Raw genomic sequence first — 20,591 nt, forward strand, 5'->3', positions numbered from 1 at the left:
TACATTGTATTAGGTGTTAAGAGTAAACTAAAAATCCTTCGAAGTATTTGAGAGGAGGTACATAGGTTATATGCAATACTATATCATTTTATATCAGAAACTTGAGCATTTGCAGATTTTGATATGGGGGCTTCCTGGAACCAATCCCTCACAGATACCAAAGGTCAACCATATTTAATAAATCTGAGCTGTTTTGCTATATGTGCATCAACCTAACAAGATTCTGTGCATACTTTGAGGACAGGGTCTATATATTATTTATCTTATATTCATTACTGAGTCTATCATATAGTAAGTACTAAATAAATATTTGCTTAATATTGATTGAAGTTAATTTGTCTTAAAGATTTGTGTTCTTTTCTCAAAGAAAAACAAAACACATATACTGTCTTTCATCGTAATCATCACTGGGGTTTTTGTGTGAATCACTAGAAGAAAGACTGTTAACAGTTTGCTGTACTTTAAATGTCTTTCTTTAATATGAGCACATCAATGTAAATACATATCTGCACCCTTAGGTACATACAGAAGCAAATTCCCACTTAAGTTGTGAAGTATTTATAATTATGTACCAAAACCAATGAAGCCCTTTTAAAAATAATAACTAGGAATAATTTATGGACCACAAAAAAGAGGAACAGGTTACTCACTTGAATGTCCCTTCATAGAGAATATTCTCAAAGACATTTTTTGACAATAAAATTACATTGCATCTATTTAATTTGTAGTAGACAATGTACAATGGGCAGCAATTGGTTTATAAACTTTGATGAACATCCAATCGGCAAAAGACTTCCTCTCCTATTTATTAATTCTGAAATTTACTTAGCTATAGGAAACTATTTTTCAAACTTAAAAACAAGTAGGGTTTTCTGAAGAAAAATAAAGTTAGTAACTGTGGACTATTATGTTTTGAAACAGTCTATAAACAAGCACATGGTTAAACATGCTGGAATAGGAAAGCAGAATATATGCCTTCATATTTTATTGCTATTTAGACAGAGCCCATTTGAGTATTTTACTGTTTAGGAATATTTCTATTAACATCTTATTGTATATGTCTACTAGGAGAGAAAACATTAATGTTTCATTGTTTTCTAGAATTATGAGAACAGTTACCATTTGTTTTCTTTAACAAGTAAATGAAATTGTAACAGACCTTTCCCAGGTATACAGTAGTCTTACTTTATCTGTGGTTTCTCTTTCACCAGTTTCAGTTATGCCCCCAATCAACCATGGCCAAAAAAATATTAAATGAAAACTTTGAGAAATAAGAAATTTATACGTTTTAAATTTAACATTGTTCTAGGTAGCATGATGAAATTTCACACTATCCCATTGACACGCCCTGGACGTGAATCATCCCTTTGTCCAGCAAATCCATACTGTATACCCTACAAGTCCTACACAATGTGATTGTGCTGGAAGAAAACATAAAACTATCCACAGTTTCAGGCATCCACTAAGGGTCTTGGAATGTGACCCCACAGATAATGGGAGACTACTGTAATCCTATTCAACATTCACAGAATCAGTAGATGATAAGCTCTATCAAGACAGAATTATGTCTGTGTATTTTATTTGTCAACATCCTCAGTAATCAGCACTGAGCCTGGAATACAGTCGACAATAGACGCCTATTAAGCAACAGATCAGCTTCCCTTTGAAGTAGGTCCTTACAAGAAGGATTCTTAGTTTGTTAATATTTCACTACTATGGATGTACATTTTACCAAATCTACCATTGTTTGGCATGGTCAGGGTTATGTTCATTTACTCGTACTACAGTTTCAATGAAAGAAGGCCTGAGACATACCTCTGCTTTATCATGTGTAGAAAACTAGAAAATCAAGCAAAAATGTCTAAGAAAATTCCTAACACAAGCACTATAATTAAAACTCTGCAAAACCGTGATCCCAATTCATGTAAACTGAAGGCTGTAAAATATGACCATTAAAAATATCTTAGAACGTGCATTAAGAGTTTGTTAAAAGCTCCTTTAAGATTATGTCATCAGTTAACAAAACAAAGAAATGTCAGATAAAGTAACCTCCAGAAGTCAAAAACACAAGGCTCAAATAATACTTACCAGAACAGTTACCACACGTAGAACCACTCCACGCATGTTATTCTCCAATTTCTTGTCAGTCAGTGACCCATTCAGACCTGTGACAGGATTCCAGCACCCAAGCTGAAAGATAAGACAGCTCTGGTCACTTTTTTTCTGCCTGAAGAACAGTTCCATCACCTTGGTATAGCCCTTATGGAGAAGCATGTGATAGCTTTTAGAATAATTGGTATAGAAAAAGTAATGCACAGGTTTTCTTTTTAAATAGAAAATGAGGTTATCAGAAATGCCATTTCCTGCTTTTAAATATCATGCTTATTGTGCTTGAGGAGGCTCATTGAGGACATTTTACTTAATGAGGAGTTATATATACACCAGTCACTCAGTTCCAGTAATACACTAATTGGAAAAGTAATAGCACATATAATTCTAACATAATGTCTCTTTTAATATCTCAGTTACTGCATAAGTTAGATTCTCTAATAGTTTCAATGGTTTTAATTTGATCTCTTATGGCTTTTACTGGGAAAAAAAGACTATTTTTAATATGGTTAGAAGGGCAACTGCTTTTATTTGAAAAAATATGTGTATGGCTTTGTTTTCAAAGTATTCATAGTACATAAAACAATATAATTTGCCTTTTTGTCAGTGTTATCAATTTGCTTGGAATATTTTGGCAGCAGCCTTTCCCTTAAAGTTTTGCAATGACTCACTGCTCTTTACTCACCCAAATAGTAGTTTAATTTTATATTCTGATGTCAGTCTTATCTCCTGTAATATACAAATCTGAGGGCTACCAGTTTTTAAATGACTATCTATAAATCTCAAATGGGATAAAATTTGATGACTCTCCATCAAAAATAAGGAGAAAAGAAAGAGATAATGTGACTTGAATTAGCAGGTAAGTGTTTATGGAACAAGGCTGCAGAGAGAGAGAATGTTGTAATGCACATCTTGGGAAGAAATGTCCTGTTATTCATCCTGAAACCAGCTCCATGAGCCTTCACGTTTGGGAAATATTCTGCATTTGCACTTAAAAATGTAACAGACCTTCAGTCATATTCAGAGGCTGTTTTGATTAACTGAATGGTCACAGGGGAAATTGTTAATTGTGCTATTTCCTCCTGATGATTGTGATTTATTTCTTTTTATTGCAGTTTGTCTGTGGCTTCCAAAGTCATCTACATACTGGCTGGCAAGTCTTTCCCACAAATAAACAATTTAGGAGCTTCCTATTAAAATCCAATTTTCTCTTTGAGCTCCCCAAAAGGTGTTTAATTAAGAAAACTAAAATGTACATAATATATCTTAAGAGAAGGGAATGTCACAATATAAACAGCAGAGCTAGCTGTTTCCTTATTAAAATAATTTGGAAAAGGCTGCTAATTGTTGGTTTCAACTGTAAAAGCACATTAAATTCATAAAATGATATGTCATTCTTAGTTACATAAAATGCCTAATTAGAACTTAGGTCCAATTAGCAAATCCAAACGTGTTGAAAGTCTAATTATCAGAGACATTGTGGTCCTCTTGCCAAATTTAAAACTTTATGAAATTTCTTTTGAGCTTTTCTTTTCTGAGGTCAACAAAAGTCTATCTTCAATTACATTCCCTGATGTGTGCTTTTTCTAATTACTTCTTCAAGAGGATTTTATTTTCCTAGACCAAATAATATTGGTGGAAAAAAATCATCTATACCATTAAGTGAAGAGCTATTCCAATGTGCTATCTCCACATATTACAACCATATAACTTAATTTTAAGCTTAATGGATACCTTTTAGGATATGATCTTGTTCATGATAAATATGTCTAAGCTGCCAAAGCAAATACAGTAATTTATTCTCTGTCCTCCTTAGAGTTGTCTCTTAAATTTGGTGAAGCTATTGTCAGTTTGTGTAAATAAATGACCTCTATTAGCACCAACTTGACTGTGCCATTTGGTGTACTGAGTAGTAAAAAATATCAGCTATTGGATTAACAGTGAAACTTGAGCCATTTGTTTCAATAATGCTATGGACAAACATTTATAAATATATAATATTCAGTTTCCTCAGAATGATGTTTTCTTTTAAACATAACTGAACCTGGTCAATGGTTTAATAATTCTAAAGCATTCTAGTATTTGGAGGTTCCAAATAACAAGATCAAAAAAGCATTTGAAGTAGGTAGAATAGACAAATATCTCTCATCTTCTGATCTAGGCAGTGACTTAAACATTATTTACACCATATATAATATTTCTATTCATTTTTAATATTTGGCCAGACTCTGTCATATGTATTACAAGACAATAATTTCTCTCCTCTATTGGACAAAGATTTTTCACCTTTCTGTGTTCTTCTTTTTTTTTTTTTTTTCCCATCTGACTCATATGTCCTTTGATAATAGCATTTGGACAGTTGTTCCTCTTCTTAATAACAGCAGCCTAGAGTTTAGGATTGGTAAGTTCCTTTTACTTAACTCAATTTTTTCTTCATATGCACAAACTTTAATGTTTCTTAAATATTAGCTGTGGATGCCAAGAACTAGGATGCTCAAAGACTTAATTTGGGGGTAAAGAATATTTAAGATATAGATTCTCTGGAAAACTAGAAATAAAATACATTCTCTTATCACATATCATAATGGGGTATAACTAAGAAAGTACATTTTTGAACATTATTTAATACTTTCTATGTGTCAGCCATGGTACTGAGCTTTTTACACATGTAAGCTTCACAATGACCATATGAGAAGGTGCTATTATCATTATCATTTAATAGACAAGAAAACTCAGGACTTCATTAAGATCACATATCTACTAAGAGGTGAAATTAGTATTTAATCCAGTTATTTTTAAAGTCTAGATTCAGCATTTTTCATTGAGGCGTTGTTTTATAGCTTATGAATCCTTTTCATAAATGTCATCTATTTAAGGTAGGTAGGGAAGATATTTCTATTTTATAGTCAACCACATTGAGACTCCAAATTGTTAAATTTGGTTTAATATAATAGCTAGTGAATTCACATCTTGGTGATAAATTTTAAAAAGCAAAATCATCATTATCATCATCATCATTATTTTATAACAATTATTATAACATTTACATAGCACATAGTAGGGCCAATCATTGAGAGATGTACTTTTATTAACTCATTTAATTTGTAAAGCAACTATTTGAGAAGGGTGACTACTATTTCCATTTTACAGAGGGGAAACTGAGGACTGAGAGAATCTGTTTTTCCTCTGTGTCTGTCTTTCATCCACTTAGGCATTCAAGAGGGTGGGTAAAGGAAAGTAGTAGAAAAATGAAGTGGACTAGAGATTTTCAAAAATATTTCTGAAGCTGCACTTTGACCAATTTACTAAAGAAATCATGGAACATGTTTCATTTATCCTAAATCCTAATACTGCTCCTGAAAATGTATACTAAAGATGAATGAGAGATTAAACAACAGCAACCAAAGAAGAAATGTTGACTATCCACATCCTTTTGAAGGATTTATCCAGTACTGTTGGGTTTTGTTTTTATTTTTTGAGATAGGGTCTCACTTTGGCACCCAGTCCGGAATTTATTTGGTGCAGCCATGGTTCACTGCAGCTTTGACCTCCCAGGCTCAGATGATCACCCCACCTCAGCCTCTTGAGTAGCTGGGACTACAGGTGCATACCACCATGCCTGGCTAATTTTTTTGCATTTTTGTAGGGACAAGGTTTAGCCATGTTGCTCAAGGTTGGTTTTGCACTCTTGGGCTCAAGGGATCCTCCCATCTCAGCCTCCCAAAATGCTGGGATTATAGGAGTAAACCACAACATCCTGTCTGGATTTCTCATTTTAACATTTCTTAATTTCTGCTCATATCCACTTATCTCCCTGAGGATCACTTCAAGCTTTTTTGTTTGATTGCAATAATCTTTCAAAAATAAGCAATAAAGATGAGTTAGATTCACAGATTCAAATTGAATTTGTATCTGCAACTGGCAATATTTCTTGTTGCATAGCAAGACTGACAGGCATAGTGTTCGATAAAAACTAGAAGAATTTCACTTAGGTTCAAGTGTGAGGCTTATCTAACAACTCCTCTGGTTCCAATGTCTGAATTCTCATTAATTTGACTTCTCTGGCTCTGTGGAAAAGGTTGTTTTTGTCTGCTGTGTCTTTGATTTTGTTTCTAGTTTTTGTTTTGTTTTGTTTTTAAAAATGAGTCCAAGACTAGTAAAGATAACACACACACAAATCTCATATCTATTCAGCTGAGTGCTTCCTAAATAAAAAACAATAAAGGTGGCCCCTGCAGCACATGAGACTTACAGAAAGTCACACCGCTGATGGCAAAATGAGATTCACTGTCTCCTGTGGTCTGGCAGTCTAAAGAGAATTTACAAGGGATAAAAAAGTAAACCCAATTCAATTTCCTTTCAATTACAGTATATTGATTTCCTGTAGTATTTTCTGGTTATTGATTTCCTATAGTATTTTCTGGTTATTGCCTAAAGTCATTTTTAAACCTTAAAATGCTTAGTGCTTTAATTATTTCCTTCATTGGAGCTTTGGCAATAATCATCTTGTAACATTCTGTTAAATTCAATGTAATATCTGTGTTCAACAAACTGGGTTGATGTATTTCCAAGAGCCCAGTAGCATGCTCCTAACATCATGTGTACTAATGATTAAGTTTTATAGATTTACTCTTTCTTCCTCAATGTTTCTACTTCTTATTTGTCCATGGGCTGTAAGGGATGACTTGTGATTCTAGGGTTTTACATCATTATTTTTTAGGCAGTGTTGTGTCAAGAAGAGCTAAACTGCTCAATTTTAATTTTATGCTCAATAGTTTGTAGTCTTCAATAACAGGAGTCAAGAGAGGTCTTAATTGAATACCAAATGGAATTCTCTCCATTTATTAGCTTGTATTCATATGGAACAAATGAAGCCTGGCTATACTACGAAAGCTCCAGCTGCTGGACACAAAACGTCCACAGCACTGAGGGCTGTATGCTACCAGCCACAATGTTTCGTTTACTTGATTTCTCAGCATTCTGACAAAATGAGGGAACAAAAAGTCATAGGCAAAGCACCTTGAAAGCCAGCCACTTAGAAATGTGCAGTATTTGTTTGGTAGATATTACTTCTGTAATGAGATAGAAAGTGTAAAAAATACATATAGAAAGTTGACTCAGATACACGATTTTATAGAATTAAATTAGAGTGTTTTCCACTTTGACATGTGAATGAATGCAGTGTGCCAGTAATCGCTCCAATAATAATTTTCTTTATGGTATTTCCACCTGCAAAATAGGTTCAATTTGTAAGATGTGCTCCCTAGAGGATGATTATATGCTCCTAAGATTTTATTACTACAGTTTGGTCGTTACCATAAAGTAGTAGTCGTTCTTAAGATTATGTGGAATAGCCTTAGCACTTGAGTTTCCTTCAGGAGAAAATGTCTTTCAAAGACATGTTTTTCTGACTTTTCAAAAGTGAGAAAAAAAAAATCACATGGTTCAACCACTTTTATCTCCCTGTTTCAGTAATGAAAACAGAAGCTTTATACTATGTAACAAGATGAACTTGTTAACCACTTCCTACCTATAAACATAAGAAGCAGCATATCTCTATATACACACATATACAAATATATATACATATATCTATATATAGACATCTTTGTATATATACATATATATGTCTATATACACATAGGTATAGCTCAAAAATGTTTTATGCAGTCACAATGATCACTTTATTATCAACTGGCATTTAATTGATTTAATGATATTCTAATGTTTTTGTAGGTTTTCCTTTCTTTTATAATTCTTCTGGTGTAAAATTACCATTACAATACATTTAGAGGTGATACATCATAGCAATTCAGATAAGAAGTTCTAGAAGAAGACTGATTAAGTTCAAGTACCTGCTCTAACACTTACTTAGTGTGTCCTGTTGGGTTTCAGTTTTCTCATCTCTCAAATGGCAATAGTAAGAGTGACTTCCTCATATGTTTTTTGGGGACCATTAACTGATTTAAAATATGATAAGTGTTTAGAAGTGCCCATGACACACCAAGACTGAAGAAGTATTTGTAATAATTTTTCCTATATAATTAGAATTCTTTTGTTCCTTGCTCAGAGTCATTCTTCGGGTGGCTTAGTAGCTTGAGTGATGAAACGTGCCCTTTAAACTTTTGTTGAATATTTGAATCACCTGGAAAGCTTTAAAAATTCTGATACTACAGCCAAACATCAGGACAATTAAGTCAGAATCACCAGGAGTGTAACCAAGGCATCAGTAGTTTAAAAGACTTTCCAGGTGATTCCAATGTGCAGCCAAAGTTGAAAACCACTGCCCTAAAACTTGCTTCAGGCTGGACACATGCCTGTAATACAAGCACTTTGGGAGGCTGAGGTAGGTGGATCACCTGAGGGCAGGAGTTCGAGACCAGTCTGGCCAACATGGTGAAACCCTGTCTCTACTAAGAATACAAAAATCAGCAGTGTGTGGTGGTGCATGCCTGTAATCCCAGGTACTTGGGAGGCTGAGGTAGGAGAATGCTTCAACCCGGGAGGTGGAGGTTGTATTGAGCCGAGATGGTGCCACTGTACCCTGGTCTAGGTGACAGAGCAAGACTCCATCTCAAAATAATGAAAAACGAAAAAAACTTTCACCACACAAGGAATGCAAACTCGTAGAATGGCTACCTAACCTCTTTGAATAAAGGGATTGTTTTGACTGGTTTCCTTTGTGGAAGCTAACTAGGGACATTCTCTCAAACTATTTTTTAAAATAATAAATATGATATGAATCCATAAATTATATGCCAGAATAATGACTGCTTTGTCTACAGTTGTACTCCTAACTCTTATCATAGTATTGTATTGGTACATAGCAGGTCTTAATAAACAAATCCATGAATTAAAACTCCTGCTGTCTTCTTTATTCTTCTTTCTTTTTGGTTGTCCAGTTCAAGCTGAATGAAAAACCAAAATGTCTCCAACTAGAGACCGTGTCCTAATATGATGTTGTATCCCTGAGAGTTTTCACAATTCTTTGGAATCATTCCCCTCCCTCAAATTCTTAACTCTCCTTTTCTATCTGATCAGAATATTATTTTTTCTAATAATATTTTAGTATTTAATTATTACAACCTGATAAAAGTTGCTGGATTTTATTCTCTTCTATTCCATTCTGCCTCAAGACATTTTAAGATGTTCATTTAAAAAATCACATTAAATTCTCACTGTCTTTCCTATCTCCTCCACTAAGGTCAGGGTACCATCTTAATCATTTTTGTGTCTATTACTGTGCCTATTACCATGTTTTGTACCAGTAAAACAATTATTTTTATGAAACTGACAAGGTTAATGTAAACCATCTTTACTGCAATTTAGATCTTTACTCCTAAACAACAAAAATCGCAAGCTCAGCCATCTCATTATATTTCACTATCACTTCAACGTCTCTGCTTAGATACCTCTAAGGGAGATCAAATGTCTCTAAGATTAAGCTCACTGTCTACCTTTACCATCAACTCAGTCCCACTAGTCAGAAATCAAGGTGTCTGTCTTACCACCTCTCAGATCCAATATTTTGCCAAAATCTGCCGATTTCACCTCTTTAAAAAGATCTCCTGAATCCATTTAACCCTTTCCTTCCTACCATTCTAGCCGAAGCTAACTTCATAGCTTCTCTTTATAGCTTTTACATTGCAAACATAAATTCAGAGATTATAGCATCTGCTTAAAGTCTTTCCACAGTTTTCCAGTATTCTCAAGATAAAGGTCAAACTTTGGATGTGGCCTACCAGGATTTGTATGATTTGGTATTATTTATATTCGTAGATTCATGTCATAAAACATTCCCTTTCATTCTTTGAATTCCAACCACAAGTCTTCCTATGGTTTCTTGAGTAAGACGTAATCCTCCTACCTTTAAAATTTAAACATTATCACTAAAGTATATCAGTACCACTACAGGAATTATAAAAAAGATTCCAACACCAAAGCCACACCCTATGCCAATGAAATCAGAATCTCTGGGTGTGAGATCTAGGCATCTCGATTCTGATCACATGTGTCTTAAGATTGTCCAATCGAGGAAAACTGTATATTCAAAATCATTGGTTCTCAAATTTGTGTAACAAAGATGATTCCAAACTAGTGCCAAATTTGAGAACCAGTGATTTTGAATATACAGTTTTCCTCGATTGGAACAATCTTAAGACAGATGTGATTCTTCAATGAATTACTAAAGCCACTTTTCCTCATCCTTTAGATCTCAATGTAAACACCTGTAGTTTTGGGTAAACTCGCTCTGATCTCCTGCCCCCACCCCAGGCTGCCTCATGTCACTGTAATACAGAATCACGTCCCTCTGTTTTACAGTAATATTGTAGTTGTTTATTTAATATAATTTAATATGATTAATATTTATTGCAGCAATTATCTGTGAATTTCCATGTGTTCAAGAAAAATTCCTGTTTTGTTTCCTCTCCCATGTATTAAATACATAATTCTTGGCACAAAGTGAGACTTAAATTTTTACTGGATACTAAACAAATTTAGATGGTTTTAAAACAATAACCTTAATACATTTTACAGTGATGGTACGTCATTTCTTTTTTCTTTTTCTTTTTTTTCTTGTTTTTGAGACAGAGTCTTGCTCTGTTACCCACCTGGAGTGCAGTGGTGAGATTTCAGCTCACTGCAGTCTCCACCTCCAGGATCAAGCAATTCTCCTACCTCAGCAATTCTCCTACCTCAGCCTCCCGAATAGCTGGAATTGCAGGTGCACTACATCATGCCCAGGCAATTTTTGTATTTTTAGTAGAGATGGGGTTTCACTATGTTGACCAGGCTGGTCTGTTTCGAACTCCCGACATCAGATGATCTACCCGCCTTGCCCTCCCCAAGTACTGGGATTACAGGCATGAATCACAGTTCCTGGCCTGTCCATCATTTCTTATATGATGCTTTAAATGAGGATCTCAATACATAGCTGAGACACTGGGCTACCAGCTATTAGCTGAGATTTTTCTACCTCTTTTAAATTTAGATAGTACATTTCCAACTCTCTTCCTGAGAGTAGAAAGGTTAAACTCTATATAATAAAAACTAAGGAACATTTTTTCAAAAGCCTTCAGTATGAGGAATAACGATATTATCTAACCCAGGAGGGAATAAAATAAGTTGTTTTATTGGAGATATAATTTGAAAAGTTATAAACCAGCAACCATAGCAATAACAATAATAAGAGTAATACCTAATCTACATTAGATACTTTTCTTCTATACTATATCTCACTAGAAAGAGAACCACCAGCATAGCAATGAGTGTTCACTCATTTGATGATTCTGAGTTACCAGTGAAACCCAAGAACTCCATCCCCATTTTGAGCAAAAGCAAGGCATCTGATGGCAAGGGAGCTGGAAAGGAAGAATCATACAGTGACCTAGACAAGTGTCATGTGAGTGTTAGCATCAGATAAGCTGATTGCAGTGGTTGATTGTACTACCTCTAGTGAGAGTAACTTAGAAAAACTGAATAAGAAATCCTGTCTTGTTCATCACGGGGATGACCCTTGGTATGAATCCAATCATATTAAACAATTGCAGAATCACAAAGCCTAACAGCATTTTATGAGATTGACTGATTTATTCCTCACCTTGAAATAAAACCTGCATGCCACAAAACTCTTCTATGCTGCTGAGGCTTCATTTATTTTTTGAGAAAAATAAGATCCATTTATTCATTCAATATATTTTCATTGGGTGTGAATTGTATACTAGGTCTGTTCCATGTGCTCGCCATACATCTGTGAATACAAGAGGCAAAGATCCTTGCCTATGGAACTTGCAGTCTAGTAGGGGACATAAATAATTTTATAAGCTTCCCCTTTAAAAATATTATTAATCTTTACTAATAATACAACAACGTTTACATATTTCACATTGCTTTCCTGGTAATATAAAAAATTCACAAAATAAACTCTATCACTAATAAGCTGTGAGTTTTGAGTTTCCTTCAAACTGAGGGAGAAATTAAGATATTCTAGGCATACAAAAGTTGAGGGGAATTTGTTAACACTAGACTTGTCCTGCAAGAAATGTTAATTTGAGTTCTGAAAATTGAAATAAAAAGATACTACACAATAATCTGAAGTCATATGAAGAAATAAAGATCACAGTAAAAGTAAGTGCATGGACAATTATAAAAGCTCCTATTATTGTAACAATGGTTTATAAGTTAACATTTTGTTTTCTACATAATTCAAGAAACTAATATATTGAAAATTTGTTAATTTTTGTTTTTGGACCTGCAATGTGTAAAGGTATAATTTTAGGATATCAGCAACCAAAAGAAGAGGAGATGGAAATGTAAAAGAGAGAGTTATTGAAGTTAAACTGGTCTAAGTCTAAATTAGAGTGTTATAACTGAAGGATATTAAATGTAAATAAAATAACTATAGAAAATATACAAAAGTCAATGATATAGGCCTATAAACATTTCATTACAAAAATCAGCTAAACACAAAAGAATACAGTCATGCAGAAAGCGAGGGACAAAAATGCTATAAGCCATATAGAAAACAAGTTTCTAAATGACAGAAGTCTCTCTTTAGCAATCAGCCTTACAAAGGATAGAAATTCTACAACATGGATGAACGTTGAGGACATTATGCTAAGTGAAATGAGCCAGTCACAAAATGACAAATACCGTATGATTCCACTTATAAATGGAATGAAATGGTCAAAATCATAGAAACAGAAAGAATAGTTGTTGCCAGGGTCTGGACAGAGAGGGAAATGGGGAATTATTGTTTACTGAGTACAGAGTTTCAGTTTTGCATGATGAAAGGAAGTTTTGAAAATAGCTAATGGCGATGGATGTAAAGGAATATAAACTTTCTTATTACCATTGAACAGTATACTTAAAATGGTAAAGATAGCATATTTTATGTGTATTTTACCACAATAAAATTTTTTTTAAAGGCTGGGCTAGAACATTGAGTAATAAAAGGCTATGTGGGGAGAAAAAGGGCTAATATGAGTTACCCTTGAGTAATGAGAGACTATGTGGAGAAAAAAGGGTAACTAAAGCACTTCAGCCAACAACCAGGACCAAAGCCACAGATATGCAAGTTATACCACCTTTAATCCTCTTACCCTAATTGAAATATCCAAGTGAGTGCCATGTAGAACAGAGGCAACCTATCCCCACTGAGTCCTCCCTGAATATCAGATTCACAGAAGCCTTAGAATAAAACACTTGTTTTAAGACAATATGCTTTAGGGTGTTTGTTATGCAGTATTTAATCATTAAAACACACAGTTTGTTGATGGTCAATGAGCAGTCAATGGTAGCCTTTGCCTCTGAAATTGACTGGACATCTGAGGCTTCTATTAGACGGTTAAATGTTGTACAGGTATGAAGGATATCCTCGTTTCCTCAAGACTTTCCTTTATATCTTAAAACTTTTATTTTTTAAATGCAAAATGTTTCTCTACTGCAACTCAGACATTTCTGTATGCACTTGCATTTTGTGGTATCTAAACGCAACTGAAAATTGTTTATGCTTTGGAAAATAAGGCAAACTAGATCACAACTTGTTTTCAATGGCTGCCATAACAAACTACCCCAAAGCCATCTGCTTAAACAACAAAAATTTATTCTCTCCAAGATTGAGAGGACTGACATGAAATAAAGGTGTTGGCAGGTCTCTATCTAAAGGCTCTAGGGGATAATCTTTCATTGCCTTTTCCAGCTTCTATGGGTTACAAGCATTCTTGACTTGTGGCTGCATAACTTTCATCCCTGTCTCCATTTTCACATGGCTGTCTCCTCTTCGTTTTCTGTCTCCAATCCTCCTATTCTCTAATAAGGATACTTGCCATTAGATTTGAGGCCCATTTGAATATCCCATAATGATCTCATCTTGAAATTCATTAAAATTGAAGCTACAAAGATATCTTTTCCCTGTTTGATCACATTTACATGTTACAGGGATTAGTTCATGGACATACTTTTTGTTTTCTTGCAGGGGTGGGCACCATTCAACTTACTACAGATGTTCACAATTTATAAATTCTCATTTTAGTGTCAAACTTTTTATGACATCTGTTAAGTTAAAACACTATCTCTTCAGGGAAATAAGTAGTTTTATGCAATCCAAATCCAATGGAGAGAATTGTTATTTTGTGTATCTCAATTGACTAAAATTTATTCAAATTAGAGTAGAGAAAGCACTTACCAAACAGTTGATGAGCTTGCTACTACAGCATCTCTCAAATAAATATCTCACTGTACTTATAATTTGAAATATTATCCTAGGTTTCAGTCACTTTACCTATTTCTCCCAGTAGAATTTTGAGCTTTGTGATGGCTGAATCATCTTTTCATCACAGTATCTCCAGCACTTTTGTATGAAATCAACCATTCATAAGTGGTTCTGATTCAAAGTATTTATTTCATTTTGGTCAATATGTTGTAATTGGTTTAATAAATATGTAGTGGGCTTATTATCCCTTAGACATTTTTGGCTGATATACTGGGATGCATTTCCAATCTACCTTTTAAAGTGCTAAATGGTAGGAAAAGATCTCTCCCTCTTTTACTCCAATCTATGTTTGACTTTCTAAAGTCAAGTGCAGAAAATGGAAGGGACAGCATAAGCTAGGTGTGATTATCTACAGTGAGAGACATATATAGTAAAATTAGAGTGAGCAAAAGTGCACCCCTCCTCAAATATTTTCAAAAAATTTTACAATCTATATTTTATCAATATATTAATTCAGTTGACATTTTGCTTAACTCAATTCTTTTATATTTAAATATATTACTTGTCTTACTGATAATAGCAAGTAAAGTGACAGAATAAACTTGATTAGAGAATGAATTTTAGCTGAAAGTTGGTGATTTTTTTTTTTTTATAATAAAGCCTTTCCAATGAAAACACAATATTTTTCCATAGACTTTCCTTAGTGGCAAATCAGAACCTCTATATGAAGCATGCAGATTTCTTAAGGCATATTTTATTAATGTAGAGAATTAAAAAAACAAGTATCACTCTTGTCTTGCAAATAGTAATTTAGATCACAGGTGACTGAAGATAAAATCATTAATCAATCTTGGACTTCTATGCATAACAGGAATTATACAGCAGGTAATACAGGAAGTCTGGACAGGAATGTTCTATCCAACCAAGAAAATAATTTTCAGTTGGGACATCATTCAAGAAGTTATTCCTTCCAGCAAAAACAAACTGTAACCTTTCTCCAAAGTCACAACACAATAGAGCACCAGATGCACAAATATTTTAACCAAAGAGTAAAGACATAGATTCAGATGAGACACTTGGGCAATATCAGAAAATTACGAATAAAAATTTGGAATCTAAAAAGATCAAAACCAGGACCATTCTCCAAGTTAATCTTACTGAGGAGTATCTCTATTTCCTTAATAAATATCCACTTAAATATCAATAGCAGAATCCTATCACAGGTGTTTAGAAAGTTCGTGAACCATACAATAAAATGTATGAGATTTTATAATAATTGTGGTTTACTTAACCAATAACTTCCTTTATTAAATTAATAAAATCCAGCGTAAATGAACCTAGGAGAAGCTGATTAACTTGTAATAACAATTACAGAATCTTTAGTAGAGAAAACAGATAAGCACCTTCCCTTATAGGATGTAGATTTAACAAGGTTGATTTCCCAGGAATATTTACTCAATCATTATAATAGACCTTTCTGTATAATCTGTTAGCAGTGCTGATATTAGCTGCTTTACTTTACGTGGAAACCATTTGGGGGATTCATTGAAATTTAAATTTAAGAATTATTAATTTGGTTAAAGTGAGAATTATTCTTGGAATTTAAACATATTAAATTATTTTCAGAGCAGACAGGCATATTAAAATACGATTAAAGTTTTGTTCAAGGTATACATTTTTGAAACATCGTAACTACCATTTCTGGAGGGCTCACGACACTCCTGGAACTGTACTGAGGATTTGCATTCATTGTTTTCAACAAAGTCCTACAAGCTTTGATTTGTTAAATTAAACTTTATAACATTAGTGACATTTTATAATTTTTTGACCTAAAAGATGAAAAAATATAAAACAGATATAGGTCAAGATGTAGATGTAGAATCATTTTACTTAGTTTCTATTCTTATTCTTTTGTTACACAATCAGAAGATTCATTTCTTTTTCCTAGAATGCTTTTTAAAATGCCAGGTTTACTGTGGTAAGTAAAGCAGAAACTGTCCATTTTGAGATTCATTTTGATTCTGGCAGAGATGTTCTCTAATCCAGAGGGAAAAGACTCTTGCAACACTTCAAATATCATCTCAATCCTCAGAAGTGTTATTACAATATTTTATTCAGTCAAATTAACAGCTGGATTGGACATATTTTGAAATACATTTGGTACGGGAGGGTAAAGACAAGCACTATTATGTGAAGTCTGAATTTATTGAGTTGAACATGATCAGAGAAACATCTGGACAGGTTATCACAGGTGACTAGAGTACTGTGCTAATGTGGGTGGCTTTAAAGTTTAATAATCAGAGAAGGTAGTTAGTCTGTCGAGTAGAAATACCATCCTTCAACCAGAGCCTGCTCTCCTAACTTCAGCCAGCTCTCCAATGCATCCAATTAACCTTACAAGGAAAACTCAAGAGGCAGCCTGATTGACTCATCAAAGCTCATCATAACTCACGCGAAACAACTAAAAAGATGTATCATCTTTTAGTGAGCATTTACATAATTTAAAATGCTGATATAAAGCATTTCAAATTTTAGTATAAAAATTTTCAAATCTATAAATATAATTAAATTATAAACCCAAATATTCATTACCCTACTGAAACAATTATCATCTTATTATCAATGAGTTATTTATTTTGCCCCTACTCTTTCTTGCCTCCACTATGCTCAGATTTTATTTGAAACAAACAGTAGACATTATACAATTTTATTTCGATTCTGGTATATAACTCTAAAATTTAAGAAGTCCTTCAAAACACAATCATAACACCATTATCATACTTCCCAAGATTTAGAATAATTTTATTTTTAGTTGTGGGGTACATTTGCAGGACGTGCAGTTTTGTTAAAAAGGTAAATGTGTGCTAATGTGGTTTGCTGCACCTATCAACCTATCTCCTAGGTATTAAGCCCAACATGCATTAGTTATTTTTTTCTAATGCTCTTCTTTCCCCTACTCCACCCCTGGAAAGGCCCCAGTGTGTGTTGTTCCCCTCCCTGTGTCCATGTGTTCTCATTGCTCAGCTCCCACTTACAAGTGAGAATATGTAGCATTTGGTTTCTGTTCCTGCATCAGTTTGCTGAGGATAATGGCATCCAGCTTCATCCACATTCCTGCAAAGAAGATGATCTCATTCCTTTTTATAGCTGCATAGTTAGAATAATTTCTCAACGTCATCAAATATCCAGTCAGTATTAACATTTATTTTATTTACTCAAATTAGGACCCATGTTTTATGAGCTCCGGTGTCTCTTGAATTGCTTTATTTATGGGTTCTCTATTCATCTAGTTCCTTCAATTATATGTCACAAAATTGGCCACTTTTTTTTCTGTAGTTTCCCAAGGCAGATTGAGCAGACTGACTCCCCCATACCCCTTAACATGTTGCTCTGTGGACTGCTTTATTTGCAAATTGGTAAATCTAGAAGATTGGCCTAATTCAGTTTAATATTTGTCAATGATTTTGTGTTGCATACTTTAGCAGGTATATAATTGTCTCCTTTTTCCGTAGTCATAAGATCAGTCATTTTCAGGTATTGCTTTCATTCATTTAATGAGCTGAATTGTGTTTCCCCAAATTTATGTGTTGACACCCTAACCCCCAGTCCTCACAATGTATTTGAAGATAGGACCTTTAAAGAAGGAAATTACGGTTAAGTGAGATCATATGAATGGGCCTCAATCTAATCAGACTGTTGTAGTAATAGGAAGAGATTAGGCCATAAAGAGAGACATCGGGGTGCAAAGAAAGACCGTATTAAGACAAAGGAAAAAGCTGGCCATCTGCAAGCTGCAGAGAGAGGCCTCAGGAAAAACCCAGTCTGCTGGCATCTTGCTTTTGAACTCCCAGCCAAATTTCTGTTGTGTTAGCCACTCGGTCTGTGGTATTTTGTTATAGTAGCCTCCACAAACTAATATAACTAGTGATGGTAAAATGTTCATGTTTTACTTTTATCATTTCTTCTTCATTCATGAGCTGAAATATTTGAATAGAGAAAAAAACTTTTCTTCATTATTTGATTAACCTGAGGTAGAGTTTGTTTTTACACAAAGGATAAATTGATATTCTACAGCATCCTCCAAAAAGGTGTAACTCATGTTATAAACGTCGCACTGTGACTCGTGATTTAAACAAGTGTGATGGTAAAATAGCAAGTGCTCTGGATTTCTCGCTTAAAATCAATACTAGGGAATGTACAGAGGGAAACATACGTTTTAGAGACTTAGTACAACATCCCTGTGAAAAACTCCTGGCCAGGCATAGCGGCTCACACCTGTAATCCCAGCACTCCAAGGCTGGTGGATCACCTGAGATCAGGAGTTTGAGATCAGCCTGGCCAACATGGTGAAACCTCGTCTCTACTAAAAATACAAAAATTAGCCAGGTATGGTGGCAGTTGCCTGTAATCCCAGCTACTTGGGAGGCTGAGTCAGGAGAATCATTTGCACCTGGAGGTGGAGGTTGCAATGAGCCAAGATTGTGTCATTCCACTCCAGCCTGGGAGACACAGTGAGACTCCATCTCAAAATAATAATAATAATGATAATAATAATAAATAAAAGAAAAAAGAAAAAAATCCCGCAAAGGGGAAAGATATCCTATTTTAAGTGGCTGCCTGGAGTATGTGTGGCTGTACTGTGAGTAGAGGCAGCAGGAAGCTGCAGTGACAGGTTAGGTTATCGTTCATGAAATTCAGCTCTTGCCTTTCCCATGTGTTACTTTGGAATGCTATTCTATGGTCCTTCCGTGTACAAATATGATGTCATTACCCAAAGCACTGATTAATGTATTGGGGTAAGGCAGAGCTAAGAATAACAGAGAAGCACTAAAAATTGAAAGTAGAGACAGGTTGACTGATTCAGTCTCAACTGATTAGAAAGAAACTAGTAAAATTTACTGGAAAATAAATGTATGGAAAGTGCAAAATTTACACACTTTTAATGACCTCTAACTCCTAACCACACACCTTCCTTCTTCCTCTTTCATATAGTTGTGAGGAAAATTTTATCACAAATATCTACAATACGATTTTATCTTCTAGGAATTTATTCATATAAACAGAATGAAACCACCAATTTCTAGTTAACGTCCAGGAAGAAAAATGTAGATAGGGATGCATTTGGTGGAGGCCTCTGTGGGGGAATTTCAATGGACTCAACTGTTAAAATTATATACTTATTTAAAAACAGTTAAATGAAGAAACAAAATAAGATATCAGCTGGTAAAACTCAAATGATTAGTTACAACATACTAATCAAATAAGTATTGATCTGGCTGCAGTTCCATCCCTATAGTTTAGAATAAGTACAATTTCTTAACATACCATTTTCTCAGCCTATCCACCAATTATTCCTTTGTAACTGATTGACACCGTGAAGTGTTATTAGGCTTGAAACAACTGGGATACTGTAAACACCCCTGCTATTGCTGTTTCCTCACATGTGCCTATCATTATCCTGCACTGATTCTGAAATGGTGAAGTGTTTAATCAAAACATGCTATACTGATTGCAACCTGAATCTGAAGAGCTAATATGACATATCATTATTGCCTTTTTTAGGTACAAAGAAAAACACATTTTAAAAATGATATCATTTAAAATGAATTTTCTTCATCTACATGACAACATCTGTTGGCATTATAATGACCTAACTTGACAGTGCAATCTACCTGTCTTAGGCTTTTAAGTGGAAAGTGACACATAACAGATGCATGCTGGGTTTTAAAGCAAGAATTGGCAGGGAAACTGCAATGTGCCACTTAAGACAGTACATAATAGTATCAATATACTCTAATAAGCCTTCTGTAGTGCAGATCAATCTTTGGAAATTTAGCACTTATTTCAAGTATTTCCTTGCAAATACTTTTACAATTTAAACAAAAGCAACTTGCTACCTATTCTAGCAGCCTTTCCCAGCTGGCATTTCTCACTGGAACTAGAAAAAACAAAAATGATTTTAGTGACCATTTTCCCAGTTCTCCCAAGAATGGGACACAGTCAGTACCTCTCAAGCCAGATGCATAGGAGAGAAGTTAATTAATCACATACAGTGGCTGCTTTAGGTGTTAAGGCTTCATGCTCTGTATTAGCAAGGATGCTGGGAATAACTATCACAGCAAACATTTGGTTACAAATGAATTCATACACTGTATGTCAATTCCTGTACCAGGAAAATAAACACAATCCATTAATAATAATTTTTTAAAAAGGCACTGGGATATAAAGAAACATAAACTATGATTCCTGTGTATGGGTAATAACATCT

General features: G+C 34.3%; 1 protein-coding gene across 3 annotated transcripts in view; it reads right to left on the reverse strand.

The window, feature by feature from the left end:
- GRID2 (glutamate ionotropic receptor delta type subunit 2) overlaps positions 1 to 20,591 on the reverse strand; it is a 1,512,615-nt gene that overhangs the window by 396,339 nt on the left and 1,095,685 nt on the right. For all 3 annotated transcript variants that reach the window (XM_032239845.1, XM_032239843.1, XM_032239844.1), the window contains one exon: positions 2,089 to 2,190. In XM_032239845.1, coding sequence (XP_032095736.1) covers positions 2,089 to 2,190 — 102 coding nt within the window. The remainder of the gene's footprint in view (positions 1 to 2,088; positions 2,191 to 20,591) is intronic.

Source organism: Sapajus apella, unplaced genomic scaffold (assembly GCF_009761245.1).
Source record: "Sapajus apella isolate SASKATOON/1434 unplaced genomic scaffold, GSC_monkey_1.0 scaffold45, whole genome shotgun sequence".
In the NCBI taxonomy this organism is placed as follows: Eukaryota; Metazoa; Chordata; class Mammalia; order Primates; family Cebidae; genus Sapajus; species Sapajus apella.